General features: G+C 46.2%; 1 protein-coding gene across 1 annotated transcript; it reads left to right on the forward strand.

Annotated features, from left to right (window-relative positions):
• Positions 1-2,097: 2,097 nt before the first annotated feature.
• Positions 2,098-9,663, forward strand: VSX1 (visual system homeobox 1). The gene is made up of 5 exons (XM_004376470.2): positions 2,098-2,521; positions 5,045-5,123; positions 5,603-5,726; positions 6,763-6,943; positions 8,095-9,663. The coding sequence occupies exons 1-5, from the start codon at positions 2,098-2,100 to the stop codon at positions 8,382-8,384; spliced, it is 1,098 nt and encodes a 365-aa protein (XP_004376527.1). The 3' UTR covers positions 8,385-9,663.
• The last annotated feature ends 8,318 nt before the right edge of the window (positions 9,664-17,981 follow it).

A 17,981-nucleotide genomic window follows, 5' to 3' on the forward strand; every position in this document is an offset into this window, starting at 1 on the left:
CCTTATTTCTTTAATTTGTAAAATGGGTTTGGCAAGATCCGCCCCCAAGAGATTGAAGAGGCGGGTGCTTTTGGCATATGCGCTGCGGCCACTCGGCGTGGGATGGAGGAGGTTGGGGGGCCCACTCCGGGGCTCCGGTACCTCTGAGCCCCGGCCATCTACTTGGGGTCTGTCTGTCTCACTACGTGTCTTCTAACTCCTCTGACAAGGATAGGTGAGGGAGACCCCAAGATTCCTGCCCAGGAGAGGCGGCGTTGTCCGCATTTCCAGGCACCCGGGAGCCTCTTAGACCCTCCCGGTGTGGGTGACCAGGGTTGAGCCACCCTAGGGGCGACTCTCCCGACTGCCCTCCCCGAACGCCGGCTAGGAAATATATAGAACCGTGGGTGTCTCCCTTCACTGCGGCCCCAAGTTCAGATTTACAAACGACTTAAGAACGCCGTCCGGCGAGGAGCGGCACCTCGACCCGAGCCCTGCATGCCTTCCCCTGAACCCACAGATAAATTTGGGGGAGAAATTCTTGGCAGAGCCGAGAATGCCGCCAAGGTTTCAAGCTGGCCCCGCCCTGGAGCTGTTCAAAGGACAAGTATCCAAAGGAAAGTTATTGTTTTGCTAATCTCGGAAACAGCTTGCGCTAGGAGATTTGGGTTTTCCTTTAATAATGGGGAGTTAATGCGCAGCCCCTTGTATTATCTTTATCGGTAGCCCCTTGCTTAATCTGCGTGTTTAGCAGCAGAGGACACAGCAAAGGGCAAAGTGAGCGAGACCCACTTCGCCGCGCTGGGAGGACGCACAGCAGGAAGGCAGCGAGCCTTGTCTCCGTGGAGGAGTCGCCCCCTTCCGTGCGGGGTGCTTCAAGAGCTCTTCGTTTGGGAAGGGGAGGCTCCGGCTCCCGGTGATGCACCGGTGGGTGCGTGGGGTGGCCAGAGATGAAGGCAGAGACAAAAAATGAAAGTAGTTCAGTTTTCACCCGCTGTCTCGGACCCAAACTCTCAACCTTTTAACTAGCGGCAGGAGCGGCTCCCCAACGCGCTTTGTTCTGCTTGCAGTCTAAAACACAGCGCAACCTTAGCGAACATGGGAGTCTGACATGAAAATCATTCTTTCTTTGAATTAGCATAAAACCCAGCAGTAATTCATTAACCCCCATGGGAGTGGTGCGCCCCTGTTAACAGACCCTATTTTCCAATTTACACGTCTCCCATTTAGGGTTGCCAGATAAAATACTGGGACATACTTATACTTAAAACAAACAAATAAAGGGAGGGGGAAAATAACTGTTCATCGGAAATTCAAAATTTAACTGGGCCTCCTGTATTTTTATCTACTAGATCTGGCAACCCTGCCCTCACTGTCTTGGCCTGGTCTTCCCTCTCCTGCTCATCACCTACCTATCTGCCTCTGCTCCTTGTCCTTCTTCCAGATCGACTGCATTTTTGACACCCTACAGCTCAGCCACTAGAGTGCTGCGGTGGAGCTGGCTAGACAGTGGAGTGACATGGGATAAATAAACGTTTTCTCCCACTTTCCCTTTGAGGATTCCCGGAAAGGCCCTTTTGGCTCCAGTGGTTAAATTGGATGGCTGGCGGGGTTCATGTCTGTGGTAGGGATGCACGTGTGGCTGGGAATTGGGGCCCTAGGTCTTAATGAGCGACCGAGTCGTGTCAGGGAGGCTTCAGCGCGGCTGGGAGCCGGCTTTTCACCCAGAGAGTTTGGAAGGGAAAGGAAGACCGCGCCGGGGTCTGGAACCCGCGACTTTAGAAGGACGAGCAGACAGCGGGGTCGTTGTCCTCTTCCTCCTTCCGTTGCCCCAAGAACTGAGGAGAGGGAGTTGGAGAGGGCGAACAACTGGAGAGAGGAGGAGAAGTAGAGGTGTTGAGGGGGCTGCAGCTGGAAGAGCGGCGATCGAGGGGAGGGAAACTGGTGGCATCCCCCTCTCTTGGGGTCTGGAGCAGCGACGCGCCCGCGCCCAGCTGATTGGAGCCCTCCCGGCCTTTCGCAACCGACAGGCCTCCCAGTCGTATAAAGCGTCCTTTGAGTTGAGTTCGCTCCGCAAAGAGGAGCTGGAGGGGATCGCACCTCACCGGCTGAGAAGCCATGAACGGCGGAGACGCGCTTTCCGACGAGAGGGCCAGAAGTAGGGCGCTAGCGCCCGTCGGGGCCCTCCCCAGCCCGCGCCCCCGTGGCTTCGCCATTACCGATCTGCTGGGCCTGGAGGTCGAGCTGCCGGCACCCGCTGTCCCCGGGCAGGGATCCGCCTGCAAGGGCTCCGCGGGCCTGCCTTGCCCCGGCCCGGGGCTCGGCAGCTCCTTCCTGGAACGCGGTGCCCTCCCACTGGGGCTGGGCCTCCTTTGCGGCTTCGGTGCGCAGCCGCCCGCTGCAGCTCGGGCGCCCTGCCTGCTCCTAGCCGACGTGCCGTTCCTGCCGCCCAAGGGCCCGCCGCCTGCCTTCCAGTTGCCCCCTGGCCGCCCGCTGTCCCCGCTCCACCGCGAGAAGCACAGAGAAAGCGTCTCGGCGTCCGGTAATAAGGCCCGCGCTTCCCAGTCCTGCCCTTGTTTCCCTGGGCTTCGGTCGCGCAGAGGTAACACAACATCCCCCACAGCGCCCCATCCCAGCATCCCAAACCTAAGGGAAGGCGGGATCCACGAGTGAGGCCCAGTCAGGGGAGGCACATCCCCGCAGCCGTGCTCAGCCCAGTCCTTTCCCCTGCGCTCCTGCCCTTTGCTGGATCCCAGATCCCGCCTCCCCTCCGGCATCCGGCAGGTGCAACGCTGCAGACACCACCACCACGCAGTTCAGGGCCTACGGGGTGGGGGTGGGGGGTAAGGGTGGGGTCCTGGCCTCCAGGAACTGAGTGAATCAGAAAGGCGTGGGGCAGGGTTGTTCACTAGCAGCACAGAACCTGGTACCCAGTGAGCGCTTAAAGGTCAGCTGAATGATTGAGTCATTGACGAGTCCTAGGCCAGCGCCTGTTGGGGGCTTTAGAGCTGTTGGTCTTCCAACTTCCAACTCAGTGTCCTGAGTACAATGCTCCTTTATGCGCGCTCCCCGAATGTGAGGAAGGAAGCGACCTCACCGGTTTCGTTGTTAGACTTTTGTTTGCAGCCACCTATTTCCGCAAAAAAGTTGAGGCTGGTTGTGGGGGAAGAGAAGGAAGCAATGAAATAATTAAATTCTATAAAGGACGGTGGCTATAAAGAGCTACAGCTGCTAACCAAAAGGTCGGCAGTTCGAATCCACCAGGCGCTACTTGGAAACCTTATGGGGCAGTTTTACTCTGTCCAATAGGGTCGATGTGAGTCGGAATCAACTCGACGGCGGAGGGTTTGTTTCATTTTATTTTGAAAGTTGGGATAGAAAAGGGCGAATTACACAAGAAAACGGGATGTGGGTAACTATGTAATAGAACCAAGAGTTGAGCGTCCAGGCAGCCAAGGCAAAAAGGGAAGCAGGAGGGTACACTGGGCCTCACTGGTAATGAAAGGAAGTCCACAGCAGGCAGACTCTTGCTATTTTGAGGTCTCAGAGTATTTATTTCTTGAATCTCTATATATGGTAAAATGAAATCCATCCCCTTCTAGTTGTTTCACTAAAAATAAACCACCTTCATAGGATCCATTCTTTCTTCTATGAGTGCTGATAAAACAAAAGGTAAAATCCAACTAAAATTCTAGTCTGTGAGGACACTTCTGGAAGATCTAGAGCAGTGTTGTCCAATAGAAATATCCTGTGAGTCACATGTATAATGCAAACACTTCTCATAGCCACATTCAAAAGTAAAACCAAATGGAAGGGATTAACTTTAACACTAAATTTTATTTCATACAATAGATCTAAAATATTATTTTAACATATAATCAATATAAAAATTACTGAGATATTTTATATTCTTTTTTTGGTGCTGTTGTTAGTTGCTATGGAGTTGATTCTGACTCATGGAGATCCCATGTGTGCAGAGTAGAACTAACTACCCTGTAAGGTTTTCAGGGCTGTGGCCTTTCAGAAGCAGATTGCTAGGTCTGTCTTCTGAGGCACCTCTGGGTGGATTTGAATTGCTAAGCTTTTGGCTAGTAGTCAAGTGCTTAACCCCTTTCACTACCCAGGGACCTTTTTGGTGCTAAGTCTTCTGTGTCTGCTGAGTATTTCACAGTTACAGCAGATCTCAATTAGGACTAACCATATTTCACAAGCTCAATGGTCACATGTAGTTAAAGGCTACCAGATAGGGTAGCATGTACATAGAATATTATATTTCAAGCATACAATTTTCAGAACAAATTAAGGTAGGAGTAGAATTAATATGAGATTACTATTTTTGCTTTTATTCATTCTTTTATAATATTTTGAGATAAGTATGTTTGTTAGCAATGAATCTGACAATAATCTACTCTTCTTTTCCATCTGGATCTTTTGATATAATGGGTATCAAAAGATAAAGCATAGTGGAGTGAGTGGTTCTTAAATTTTAAAGTGAATACAAATCATTTGGGCACACTTATCAAAAGGAGTTTCCTGGAGCCTACCTCCAGAGATTCTGAAGTGGTAGGTCAGGACAGAGGTGCAGTTCTGATGCTGATTCTGATGTCACAAACCTCAGCTCTCCCTTTGAGAAACACTGATGGAGGAGATGAGGAAGTTAGAACAGAGGGAAGTGGATGAGTTTGGAAGCTGTGGGGGCAGGAAATAATAATCAGTAGCCAAGTGGCTTTGGCATCACAGTCTGGGGTTTGAATTCCAACTTCAATCATTTATGACCTGTGTGCTCTTGGGCAAATGACTTAACATCTCTGTGCCTCAGTTTCCTCATCTGTAAAAATAGGACAATGACAGCAGCTGTTTTGAAGTTGCTATTTTATTTTATGAGGAATAATTGAGACAATGCATGGACAATGCTATGCATGCTGTCAGGAATATAGTAAGTGCTAAAAATGTTATTACCTTTTACTGTTACATGATCACATTCCAGACAGGTTCATAACTTCATATTAAAACATGAAGAATACACTCACCTTTATAGTCCTCTCTCTCCTTGTGCTAACAACAGATGAGGACAGCCTGTCTGGAGACAGGAGTGACCTAAAGGCACCCAGCACACCAGGCAAGAGGAAGAAGCGGCGGCACAGGTACAGTGTCAGGCTGTCCTCTGACCGCTTTTCCTTGGACACAGCCCCCAGGGCTTATGGGGCCAATGTTGAGACTTCATGGTCCTGGGTTATGGCAGGCCCGGATGGCAGTGGGAAGGGCAGAGTGACAATTTGGGAACATAACTAAGCAATCCCAGGAGGATATGAGACAATCTTTGCAGCATTTTAAAGACACAATTTTGTGAATCTTTAAAATGAGTCTTCTTAGAATGAGTTGATGAGATTTATTGAGGAGGAAGAAGAGCTCAAGAACTGCTTTGTTTGAGCCAAACTTCTGGACTTTCTGGAGTCTAATTATTCAGGGCCCAAAGAGAAAGAGGTGGAGTATACAGTTATTCCGAGGTGGTCTTTTGGGGTGTGGGTGGCAGGGGAGGCAGGAGCGGGCCTCCTCTGAGGCTGGGAAGCCCAAGCTGCCCCTGTGGGTTCACACACAGGTGTGTGTCTGGTCCTCCCTGCAGGACAGTTTTCACTGCCCACCAGCTGGAAGAGCTGGAGAAGGCGTTCAGCGAGGCCCACTACCCCGACGTATATGCCCGGGAAACACTGGCAGTGAAAACCAAGCTCCCTGAAGACCGAGTACAGGTACACAAGGGCCTTCTCCTTCCCAGAGACACTTCAGAGACCACTGGCCTGTTGTCCTCCTCACACACAGTGAGTTCACTCATAGCCACTTCCATATACCCAGAACATTCCTTCCACTTGCAAACCGATGGTCATTTATCCCAAGGCCACAACACTGGGGCCTCCACACAAGTACTTCAGAAGGATATCCCGGTCACCCTCAGCCTGTTTTCCTTTGATTAAGTCTTTTACAATTCCATAGCAATAGGTGTGCTGTAAGTAGAAAAACTAGAAACTACATAAAAATGCTTTAATAAGAACAATGACTAACCACCTCAAACCTCAAAGAAACCGACATTAAGTCACTTGATGTGACCTCTTCACACACACCATCTCCATGTCATCAGTGCAAATTAGTATAATAAATATATATATATATGACTCATGTACGTATACATATCCCAAATCCAATGTGTGTACTGAGAGTGTAAATATGCATCCTCAAACTGGATTTTGGATATATAGATATACTTCACATACACACATTGGATTTTGTTCTTATGAAAAGGTACCTTGCTACAATCATTACCCTCTTCTTGGTTTCTCACTTGATAACAAATCTTGGAGGACACTTTTTAAAGTCAGAAGATATGCCAGTAACTCACTCTTTTTAACAGCTGGATAATCTTCCACAATACTCTTGCGTTAAGATATGTTTTTCATGAGAAATTTCCAGCAATCCAACAACTGAGATTAGAAGGAGGAAAGACCAGTGAACATCAGAGTCTGCTTCTTTGTACAATGTATGGTAAAGATTCTTGGGTTCGATTTTCCATTTCTTACACTATGGAAACCTGCAGTGGTCATGCATTGTCCCCACAGCACAGCCCCTGTGGGTTCTGAGTGGGTGGTGGGAACATCTCCTGGACAGTGTCAGGTCTAGAAGTCTCACCTGAGTGGGTACATGGCCATCTTTAGAAGAACCCCATGTCATGGCACCCCTTCATGTTGTCTCTTCCTGTGTATCCTTTCTGTTTCCCCTCCTGCCTCACACCAGGTCTGGTTTCAAAACCGGAGGGCCAAGTGGAGGAAGCGGGAGAAGTGCTGGGGTGGCAGCAGCGTGATGGCCGAGTACGGACTTTACGGGGCCATGGTTCGGCACTCCCTTCCACTGCCCGAGTCCATCGTCAACTCAGCCAAGGGTGGCCTGGCAGGCTCCTGCATGCCCTGGCTGCTGGGTGAGAAGGGGGGCTGTGTGAGTGGGCTGGCCAGAAAAGATGAGGGTGGGGGGTGGTTCTCTACCTGAGGCAGGCCAGTCACTGAGGCAAATCTGCATGTATGTTTATGCATAAATGTACATGCAGATTCAGGCCCAAAATGTTACATCTAATTTTAATTAATCACAACGGTGCAGTATCTGGAAAATTGCCCTATGTTTTCACTGGAGCTGTGTAGACTGTGGAAAGGTCACATCAGGCTATTCATGTTGGTGAATAGGTATTTGGGACTCAAGAGAGGTGTGATGTACTTGCCGTATGTGAAACGTGTATTTCCAAAATGTTGAGAGCTCTTACAAATTTTTGGAAGCCATAATATAAATGTTCTAAGGAGGCAGTTGTGGTTTAGTGGTAGAATTCTTGCCGTCCACGCAGGAGACCCAGTTTGATTCCTGGCCAATGTACCAACATGCAGCCACCACCCATCTGTCAGTGGAAGCTTGTGTGTTGCTATGAAGCTGGACAGGTTTCAGGGAATCTTCCATAGTAAGATGGGCTAGGAAGAAAGGCCTGATGATCTACTTCCAAAAATCAGCCAGTGAAAACCCTATGGATTACAATGGCTCAGTCTGCAACCGATCATGGGGATGTTGCAGGACCAGGCAGCATTTCGTTCCACTGTGTGTGGGGTTGCCGTGAGTTGGTGGCTGACTCAACGGCAGCTAACAACAACATGCTGGGGACTGGAGATCTCAACAGTACATATGAGCTGAACTCTGCCCTCCAGGATTGAGGAGACTAGAGAGAGAATGTACCCAGACTGAAATTACCCGAACTCAGGAGTCTTGCAAAGGAGGGAGAAGGGTGCTTGTGGAGCCACCACTTGGCCCAGATATGCTCCATGAGACCAGTGTTGACGTTCTGACTTTTCGAGAGAGGCTGGAGGTCTGGCTTTTCTTCTGATTTGAGAATGCTGGCAACCAATTTTAAAATAAACTCACTGTGATACCCAAAGTGCCTTTGCTGGCAGCATATGTTGGCAGATGCTGGTGATTCATGAGTATCCAGGCAGGTGAGGAGACAGGCACTGGCAAGGACAACAAAGATAAAGGAGAAATTTACTCAATGGCTGGCTTTAAAGATACTTTGTTTTATTATTTTCTTTCTGCAAGGGATGCGTAAAAAATCCATCGCGATGACAAGTAAACGAAGAAGTGAAGAAAAGTTGACAGGACTCTGGGGCTCTGACACTCCCCGAGGAGATTCCAGCCCAAGTCAGGTAGGGCCCCAGAGCAGCTCAGGCAAAGTGAGCCCAGAGCAAGGCCTGGAGGACGAGGTCGTGGACCTCTCCAGCTCCACCAGGCAAGAGACCCAGAGAGAGCCACGAGTGGCCCAAGTAGGAGCGAGCTCGGACTCCACGGGCCTGGAAGGGCTCAGGCCTGGGGAGGCAGGAGTCTTGTGAGGCCCACAGGCTCCTCTCAAAGGGCAGAAACAGGCATGTTTGTTTCTGGCATCGTTTCAAGAGACAAAGGGTGTCCAAGACAAATGCTCCCAGCTGAAATTTCTTCTTGATGTGCCAGGATAAACTGCAATGTCACTTGCTTATACAGGACAAGTGAGTGGTTGAGGGAAAATCCCATCTCTTTCTAGAATGGAAATTGTTCCTTAAAGGCACTTGAATCAGTTTATTTGATATAAAATTTTGATTCTCTTTTGTAGAACGTGAGGAGGGAGGACTTAAAGTTCAAAAAGCATTTTTACTGGTGGACATCCTAAGACTCAGTTCAGTATAGAGTGTAGACTAATAGGTTAGATCTGATGTCCTCACTCCAAATTTGAAAACATAAAATTATTTAATCTCCAGAAAAATCAAGTATCTACACCTAGTGAAGACTCCACACAGCCATCTGAATGAATTATAGTATCTTTTAGACTTTTCACCTTGAACTTGGCTTTGTACGTTTCAGTTTTCTTGGTATGCAATAATTTTGTGTTCTCCTGAGTGTCATTTGACAGGTTATGCATGTGGGAACTGATAAGCAAACAAAGAAAGCCATACTGTCCCCTTTTGAAAAACATGAGACCATGTTTGAACAGCTGGTGAATATCTGTAAAACACTGATTCCAGGTCAGACCAGGCTTCTTGGTCCTTCTGTATTTCTGTTTGAAAGCACTTTAGTAATTTGGATTTTATGAATGTTTCATTTCCTGTATGTCCTTTGCCACTTATTTATTATTTAAAAATAAAGGTTTTGTGGTGTGCTTCCTTCTCAAGGCACATCTCCATTGTCACTGCTTTCCTGACATGGCCTCTCTCCTTTTATCCCTTTTCCTTTTTCAGTGTCAGAGCTTCTAAAGCATTTTCTTCTTCAGGTGCCAAGCACTCATCATGTGTTCCTTTGCTGGCTCCTTTGCTGGACTGGGAGCTCCTGTGGGACTGAAACTATGTCTAATTCATCATTTGAAGTTCAGAAGTCAGAGAGAGATTACATGTAATTGAGGGGGAAATGCGGGGCTTCATGAACAAGGTGGAGCAGGTAGAGGGAAAGTACGAGAACTTTCTGAGGTCATTCTCTGTAAATCATCACGGTAATCCTCCTGGCAGGGCTCAGTGCTAACATCTCTTCAGGTGAGAAAAGTGAGGCTCAATTCTGTTCCTTTGGTCTATTTTCCTCAGCCCTGGTGGCACAGTGGTTAAGAGCTATAGCATGCTACAGTTGCTAACCAAAAAGGTCACCAGTTCAAATCCACCAGCTGCTCCTTGGAAACCCTATGGAGCAGTTCTGCTGTGTCCTATAGGGTCACTGTGAGTCAGAATAGACCTGATGGCAAGGGGTTTGGTTTCTTCGGTTTATGCTAGTTCCATACTATTGTGAAAATTAAGCACTACTTCTTCCTTACTGCAGAAGCAGGAAGCAATGAGCTGTACTTTCTTTTATTCAATCCTGGCTAATAGAGATCATGGCTGAAGCCCAAGGCTGAACCACTAATGAGTAATTGTTGGCAAAGTACTCTGGAAGGATAAGAGACCACAGGCCACGCTCCTAACTCTGTGCCACGCTTGTTACAACCGTTTTCTGCCCCCAGTGGCTTCTCACACGTTGTTTTATGTTGGTTCCTTAGTTTATCCAGTGTTGAGTTTGAGGGAGGGATCCAGTAACCTGTGCAATTTATATACGTTATGCTCATAAAATAAAATACTAGGCTAAAAATGATAATAAAGTATATTTACTTACATGAAAAAATGTTCATGAAATGTTGTGAAGTTTAAAGTCCCCAAATAAAAGAATGAAATAATAAAAAAGAAAGATACAAGCCAAAATAAACATACATGTAAAGCAGAATAAAAATGAAATAAATAGCCTTAACAACTGGTTCTACAAAAAATATACAAATAATGGGCAAAAGTCTTTGCAACTTGTGAAGAAAAAGGAGAAAACAGGAAGAGGCAAAAGAGAAAGGGGCTATAACCCCTCATATAGACTATTTTAAGTGTATGGGAAAAATACTATAAGCGATTCACAACTGAAATGCATATTAATATATTTTGAAAATCTCCCACAAATGAATAAATTTTCTGGAAAAATACATATTATTAATATTGACTACAAAATAAATGTGAAATATGAAAGATCAAGAACCAAGAAAGTCACAAAACAATTATGTTATAAAATGGCTCTGAGTCTAGATGGAGTTATGTGTGAATTTTTGAAAGTTTTTAAGGAAGAGATAATCTGTATGTACATAAACTATTCTTGAACATAGAAAACAGTGAAATGTTCCTAACCCTAACATAATCCTGATTCCAAAACCCAGCTAAGATAGTGTGCGCATGTGCGCATGCGTGCACACATCCACACAAAACCCAAAATGCTCAATTTGGCTCCATTAATGGAAATGTGAAATTCCTAACAAACTACCATTGTTTAGAATTTAACAGTATACCAAAAATTACTTTGACTACAGAAAGTCTACCCCAGCAATGCAAAGTTAATTTAATATTGTGAAATAAAGTTATTTGTACATTTTATTAACGGCTCAAACAAAAAATTAAGCTTATCTTAACTGATGTTGAAAAGCATTCAATAAATAAATATCATTTCTTAAAAAATACTTTTAAAAAGTAGGAATAAAGGGATGCTTCTGTCGCAGCCCCTCGCACGGCACCATCTGTTGCAGCGGTGACGGTTGTCGGGGTGGCAAAGACAGTAGCCAAACACAACCCTTACAGAGAAGTGGGGCCAGGAGGGTCACTCTGAGGAGTCGACCCCCGGCTCCAGTCCCAGGAGTTTATTTATAGTCAATACAGCAAGCAGTGAAGCAAATAACAGAACAATGGGCTTTGGGTGAGTAACAATAAGTTTCGGGCAAGGGAGAAGGAATTCAGGTAAACAAGCCAATCAGTAACAGGAAAATAGGTTTCGGAAAACAAGTCACGCCTAATCTCTTTCTTATCACTGACAAGTCTCCAATATGTAGTATACAGCATAGAGGCCTGTGGGGGCTGAAGTTGTCAATAGTGCAGCCAAGTTTAAATGGCATATATCCCCACATTTCCCCCCTTTTGTTTAGTTAATGGAATAAGAATCTAGAGGGTTTTTACTAGTCCAACAAGTGTCCGTTAGGACAAAGTAAAATTTTCTCTACGAGATAAAGTCTAAGATTATCTCAGCTACTGTCTCCACACCTCAGGGCCTGGCGACTTAGTGAGTCCTTGTGAGCCCAGCTACAGCTGGGGCACACTCCATATGTTTAAGGAGGAGAAGTAGCATAGCTATGAGTAACACCTGGACTTAGTCGCCTAGATGGCGGCCACAGCAGGCTTTTTAAACTCACGGTGCTGGTTTTCCACTGGATACCATCTGGTTTTTCACCAGGTTGTTACTTAATGCCTGGACTTAGTCTCCTAGATGGCAGCCTTAGCAGGCTGTTTAAACTCACGGTGCTGGTTTTCCACCGGATACCATCTGGTTCTTCACCAGGTTACTAAGTAAGAGCGATGCTCTTATCAATTGCATAGCCGGAGTCAGTGGACTCAATGTGCCTTTCAGGTGTGTAAGACAATAGAGGATGATCTTATGAGGCTAATATAATCCTCTGCACTAGTAATATCCTGATTGTTGGACCCATGGGTTTCCTCTGACTCTCATTTTGTCAGGTAAACACTAACTTTTAACATCCACTGAGATTATTATTCTTAAAGGCTTAAAGATTTATAAAGGCTCAAAGATTCATTAACAATCAAGCAAGCAATGATTTACACAGCTTCACTATTACTTGGAAGGGAATCACTAGGAAGGGCAATTTACACATCATAACAGATTTAACAATCAAACAAACACTGATTTACACAAATTTACTATCAATTGGAAAGGAATCATCTAACTTAGGAATCTGTCTATACAGAAGCATCTAACGAGGAGAAGCAGAAAATATAGAGGAGTTTACACATAACAAATTTTCATTGGGAACTTACTGATTAACAAGATAGTATAGGATGACTATTGAGAATAGATTGTCACAAGGGAAACCATAGCTAGAAACAGGCTTCCAGGTACAAGTGAGGCACCTGCAGTTGAGAGGATGTGCTCAGCTTTGGAGGAGAGGCTTTTAGACCTCCCCATGTTACCGGTAGTGCAGATCTCCGTTGTTCCGTGTCCATCCCCGGGGGAAGGGGTGATTTCAGGTCGGATGGCGGCCCTTCAGTGTTCATCCCCGGAGGAAGGGGTGCCAGTGTCGGTTGTGGCTCTGGAGTCAGATTGGATGGCGGCTCTGGCAGCCACAGCAGGGGTGGTGGCAGCTGTTCTGAGAAGGGAAGGGGCGGAGGCGCAGGGCAGAGTGTGCCGGTGCGTGGGGGAGCCACAGCACAGGGCGCGTCCGGGACCCCTAGTTGCGGCCGGAGCACACAGCCCACTTTCGCCTGCCCAGAGCCTCCAGGCGGGGCTGTCCTGAGTGGCGACACTGCAGGCGACCGGGCCGGCAAGCCCGGGCAGCGGCAACCTGGGACTGGGCTTGGAGCACCGCAGGAGGGATGGAGCACGGGCTGTGCCACAGCAGGAGCGGGAATCCAAAGTGGACCTGTAGGAGACAAAACAGCCACATACCCTTGCCCCCAGGTAATTCCTTGCCAGACAGAGGGATTTTGAGGATCTTTATAGAGGACCTGTGGGTGAGGTCGGGTGTCAGAGGGGATAAAATGTCATTCTGCAGCAGTACGACCATCTTTAGCAACCGATAAAAAGTTAAAAATAAAGAGAGCCTTGGCAAGTCTTTCATTTTTGTCACATACTCTAGACCCATCATCTCCCCCCCTTTGTTTATTTAAGATCTGTTTGAGAGTATGATGGGCACGTTCAATTATGGCTTGCCCTTGAGGGTTATAAGGAATGCCAGTGGAATGAAGAATATTCCAAGTGGCACAAAATTGTTGAAATTTAGCCGAAGTATAGGCAGGACCATTATCAGTTTTAAGAGCTTGGGGACATCCCATAGTCGCAATGGCTTGGGTGAAATGACGACAGGCATGAGTAGAACGTTCCCCAGAAAGGGCTGTGGCATAAAGAAACCCAGAACATGTATCTATGGATACATGGAGATATTTAAGTTTCCCAAAGGGAGGATAGTGTGTTACATCCGTTTGCCACAATTGATTGGCTATTAGACCATGTGGGTTGACGCCAGCAGCAAAGGACGTGGGAGAAAAGCGTTGACAGTCAGGACAGGTGTGAACAATATGTTGTGCTTCAGTAAGGGAGATAGAAAATTGTTTTCAAAGTCCATGTGCATTTTGATGAAAGAAATTATGAGAAGTTCATGCATTAGAAAAGGTAAAGCGAGCAAGTAAATTGGTGCGAGAATTGCCGTCAGAAAGAGGCCCTGGCAAGGGTGTATGGGAGCGCACATGTACCACAAAAAAGGGAGAGTTATGGCTATTAAGCAAGGTTTGAAGCCTTTTGAATAAAGTAAATAACTCATAATCGGGACTAAGTCGAAAAGTTACATCACTAATATGTTGAATAGTGTGAACAACGTAAGCAGAATCAGCAATTAAATTGAACGGCATTGATTTAAAAATTTCAAAGGCAGCAACAGCTGCTGACACCTCAGCACACTGTGTAGTGGAAGCCTTTTGTGTAATGAAATGTTGCCAGGCACTGTCTGTTTGCCAAGTGACCGCTCATTTTCCAGTTTTTCCTGATCCGTCTATAAAGGCAGTAGGGGCACTAGCAAGAGGGGAAGGAGAGAGCATAGTAGAAAATTGTAACAGAAGAAGCTGTAGGGTAGAGAGTGGCTTTGAAGTGGGATAAGAATAAATTACTTGCCCAGTAAAATCAGCCAAAGTGATCTGGGGCTCTTCAGAATTAAGAAGAGCATGATCAAAAGCTGTCTTTGTTACCCCAAAGTATATAAAATGAGGGTCAGAACCCAAAAGCTGTTGAGTGCGGGTGTGTCCTTGCATTAATAAGTTAATGCACTGAGAGAAGCGTGTAAACAACTACTGCAGAGGGCGATAAGGAAGAAAAAGCCACTCAAGTGCTCCAAAGTCAGGAGTAAATTGAAAGAGTATGCCTGTAAGACTATGAGGAGTATTTAATAGGAGAAGGTAAACAGGATAATTTATCTGTAAACGAGTCAAAAATTTTTCTTTAACGGCTTGGTTAACAAGTATTAATTCATGGCGTGTTTGGGGAGAGAGTGTTCTCATAGAGGTTAGAGCAGGGTCACCCTTAAGGGTCTCAAATAAGTTGATCAGCTGAGAAGTTGTTATACTGAGTGAAGGTCACAGCCAATTAATATGACCAAGGAATTTCTGGAGGTCATTTAGAGTTAAGGCCTTGGGAATTATAATTTCTGGTGTTTTAGGACGAATGATATGGGTATCAAGATAGTATCCCAGATACTGCCATGAGGTGAAAGACTGAACTTTTTCAGGGGCTACTTGTAAGCCAAAACCTTGACTGCCACGAGGTGAAAGACTGAACTTTTTCAGGGGCTACTTGTAAGCCAAAACCTTGTAACGTGTGTTGAACAGAGACAAGAAGTGAATCGAGTTGTTCTGGTTTGGGATGGGCTAGGAGAATGTTGTCCATATAGTGATATATAAGACATGAGGGAAAGGCTCTTCAGACTGGCTTAAGAGCCTTATCAACATAATATTGACAGATGTTGGACTATTGACCATGCCCTGTGGGAGAACAGTCCACTCATAACGCTGCATAGGACGACAATTATTCATAGAAGGAACTGAGAAGGCAAATTTAGCACAATCATCGGGATGGAGTGGGATGGTAAAAAAACAATCTTTAATATCAATAATGATAATGTGATATGTTTGAGGAATTCAGGCCGGATTGGGAACTCCTGGCTGAAGAGGTCCCATAGGGACAAGGCGTTGATTAACAGCCCGTAAGTCATGAAGGAGCCTCCATTTTTTGGATTTTTTGGGGACACAGAAAGTAGGTGTATTCCAAGGGCTGCAGGAAGGCCGGACGTGTCCAGCTTCTACCTGTTCCTGGACAAGTTTTTTAAAGTGCTTTAATTTTTCTTCTTTAATGGGCCACTGCTCAACCCAAACAGGAGGGCCAGGTATCCAGGTTAATTTTAGCAGAGGGTCTGTTTGAGCAGTGGCCCCTGTGAAAAATCCTGAGGGGTGCCAATTTGAACATTCCATTGGGAGAGTAAATCTCGTCCCCATAATATAGTAGGTAAAGGGAGGATAAAGGGACAGATAGAAGTGGGCTGTCCATCAGGGCTATAGCAAACAATGGGAAGTGTACTTTGAAAAGGACACTGTGCTCTTCCAACTCCTGTGAGGGTTTTAGCGGTTTGCTTCTTGGGCCAAGAAGAGGGCCAGGAATCAGAGGAGAAGATAGTTACATCTGCCCCAGAATCCACAAGCCCTTTAAACATGCGATCATTGACCTGAACGGTAAGATATGGTCAGGAAGATTGTAACTTAGTAACCCAAAAAGCGTCAGTACTGCCGAAACCCCCAGCTCGTCTTGGGGTAGTGTGAGCGGAGGGGACTACAAAGGTAATTAAAATTAGCTGTGCTATCTTATCAGAGGGAGTAATGTTCCAATAAGAGAGACTGGAAACCATAATTTTAATTTGTTGTTCGTAATCAGAATCTATTACACCAGAATGAACAGTTAGACCCTGAGATGTAATACTAGAGTGACCCATTAGGAGTCCTAAATATCCTCGAGGCAGGGGTCCCCAAACCTGTGTTGCTATAAGAAAAACCTTTCCTGCCTCATCTATTATGACACCTTCTGCCAAGGGTAAATCTAGTCCTGCACTCTCTTCAGTAGCTGCTTTTAAGTCGTTAACCTGAAAGCGTTGTTGTTTGGAATCTATGTTGTGGTTTCCACACTCCACACTCGGGGGTCCTCTGGATTTTTTGGGGCATGAGAGCTCTCGCCCCTCTTCCCGTTTCCCAACATAGGGCTGCCTTGATTGTTAAGTTGAGACCTGCACTGATTAGCCCAATGAAAGCCTTTACCATAGCGCGGACACTTTTGGGTTGGAAATTTAGTGTTGGCATTTTTGTTTTTTAAACTGTGACAGTCCTTCTTAAAATGTCAAGGTTTACCACACCCAAAACAGGTGGCAGTGGATGGACAGAGAGCTGCTGCTAATACTTGTGCCTTATGAGTTTTTGTGCCAACATTTTGACATGCTCTAATCATTTCAGCTAGATTAAGATTCTGTACCTTTAAGAGAGCTAAAACAGCTCGACAGTCAGCTTTAGCATTTTCGTAAGCAAGCTGGAGACAAAGAACTTCAGCCGCTCGTTGATTATCTACCTGTCGGGAAATGGCCATTTGGAGGCGGTTGATAAAATCAATGTAAGGCTCGTTTGCCGCTTGGTGAATAGTGGCAAATGAGCTGGTGGGTGTTCTGGAATCAGGGATTTTACTCCAGGCTTTGGTGGCAGCATCGGAGGCTTGACTGAATGCTTGCCTATTCATCTGACTCTGGGCCTGGGAAGTGAAATGATTCCCAAGACCCAGAAGCATGTCAAGACTAACAGGGATATTATGGTTAAGATTGTCCATAGCATAATGGTTACAATGTTCCGTGTATTCTTGACTCCATATGCTAAATTGAGCAGGGGGTAAGACTGTTCACATTAAAACGTTCCAATCCCAGGGGGTCATCTCATAGTTTTGTCCTATAGCTTCTACAATTCCTTTTGTAAAGGAACACTGTAAACCATTCTCTATCATGTTTTTATGGACTTCTTTAAAAACTTGAAAGTCAAGGCCATCGTGACGGGGCGGTCCTGCTCCCCGAGTGACAGGATAAGCAGAAAACCCTTCTTTTTCATGGCCCTCTCGCAAACATCTTTCCGTAAGAGACTCGTGTTGAGAGAAATCAGCCTTGAGAGGCGTGGAAAGAGGAGGGTCATAAACATTTTCTTTACTAAGGGAGGGAGCAGAAGGAGCTGCCTGTAGGGGATGTAAAGCGAGGTGGCAGTGATGCCAAACAATAAGAACTGAAGCTGGGATGTTCATGTCACGACTGGTGTTACCAATACGTTCCCATGCTTCTACATCAAGGTTTCCCCGCAAGGGATACCAAGGACAGGCAGATTCAATTAAAAGCAGAAGCTGGGTAAGAGCTTTTTCTGACACCTTAAGCTTAGAGGCCTTTAACAATCCTAAAAACTGGGTTTTGTGTTGACGCTGTTCAGAAGAAAGATAATTCCCCATAGCGAGGAGGAATAGGAAAATGAAGGAAAGAGTGATAGGAAAGCTCCTGGCCTGAAGCCTGAAATCCCTTGAGGGAGCGTACGAGAGAGCCCCTCTGCAGCCCGAGATGAGACCGTCTGGGAAAGTTTCACCTGAGGAAAAACCCTGCCGCTCCCGGGGCTGTAAGAGCAGCCTGAAATGGACGCGTCCTGTACTTACCACCTTCAGGGATTGAGTGCGAGGATGTCTACAGCACCCTCACACGGGGCACCATCTGTCGCAGCTCCTCACACGGGGCACCATCTGTCGCAGCAGCGACAGTTGTCGGGGTGGCGAAGACAGTAGCCAAACACAACTCTTAC

Source organism: Trichechus manatus, unplaced genomic scaffold, assembly GCF_000243295.1.
Source record: "Trichechus manatus latirostris isolate Lorelei unplaced genomic scaffold, TriManLat1.0 scaffold00042, whole genome shotgun sequence".
Lineage (NCBI taxonomy): Eukaryota > Metazoa > Chordata > Mammalia > Sirenia > Trichechidae > Trichechus > Trichechus manatus.

What these genes read in the sequence shown, in the direction of transcription:
- VSX1 (XM_004376470.2), top strand. Translation starts at nt 2,098, where the DNA reads ATGAACGGCGGAGACGCGCTTTCCGACGAGAGGGCCAGAAGTAGGGCG. An exon ending in AGGAAGAAGCGGCGGCACAG is followed by an intron (nt 5,124 to 5,602) that starts GTACAGTGTCAG and finishes TCCTCCCTGCAG; the next exon opens with GACAGTTTTCACTGCCCACC. An exon ending in TCCCTGAAGACCGAGTACAG is followed by an intron (nt 5,727 to 6,762) that starts GTACACAAGGGC and finishes GCCTCACACCAG; the next exon opens with GTCTGGTTTCAAAACCGGAG.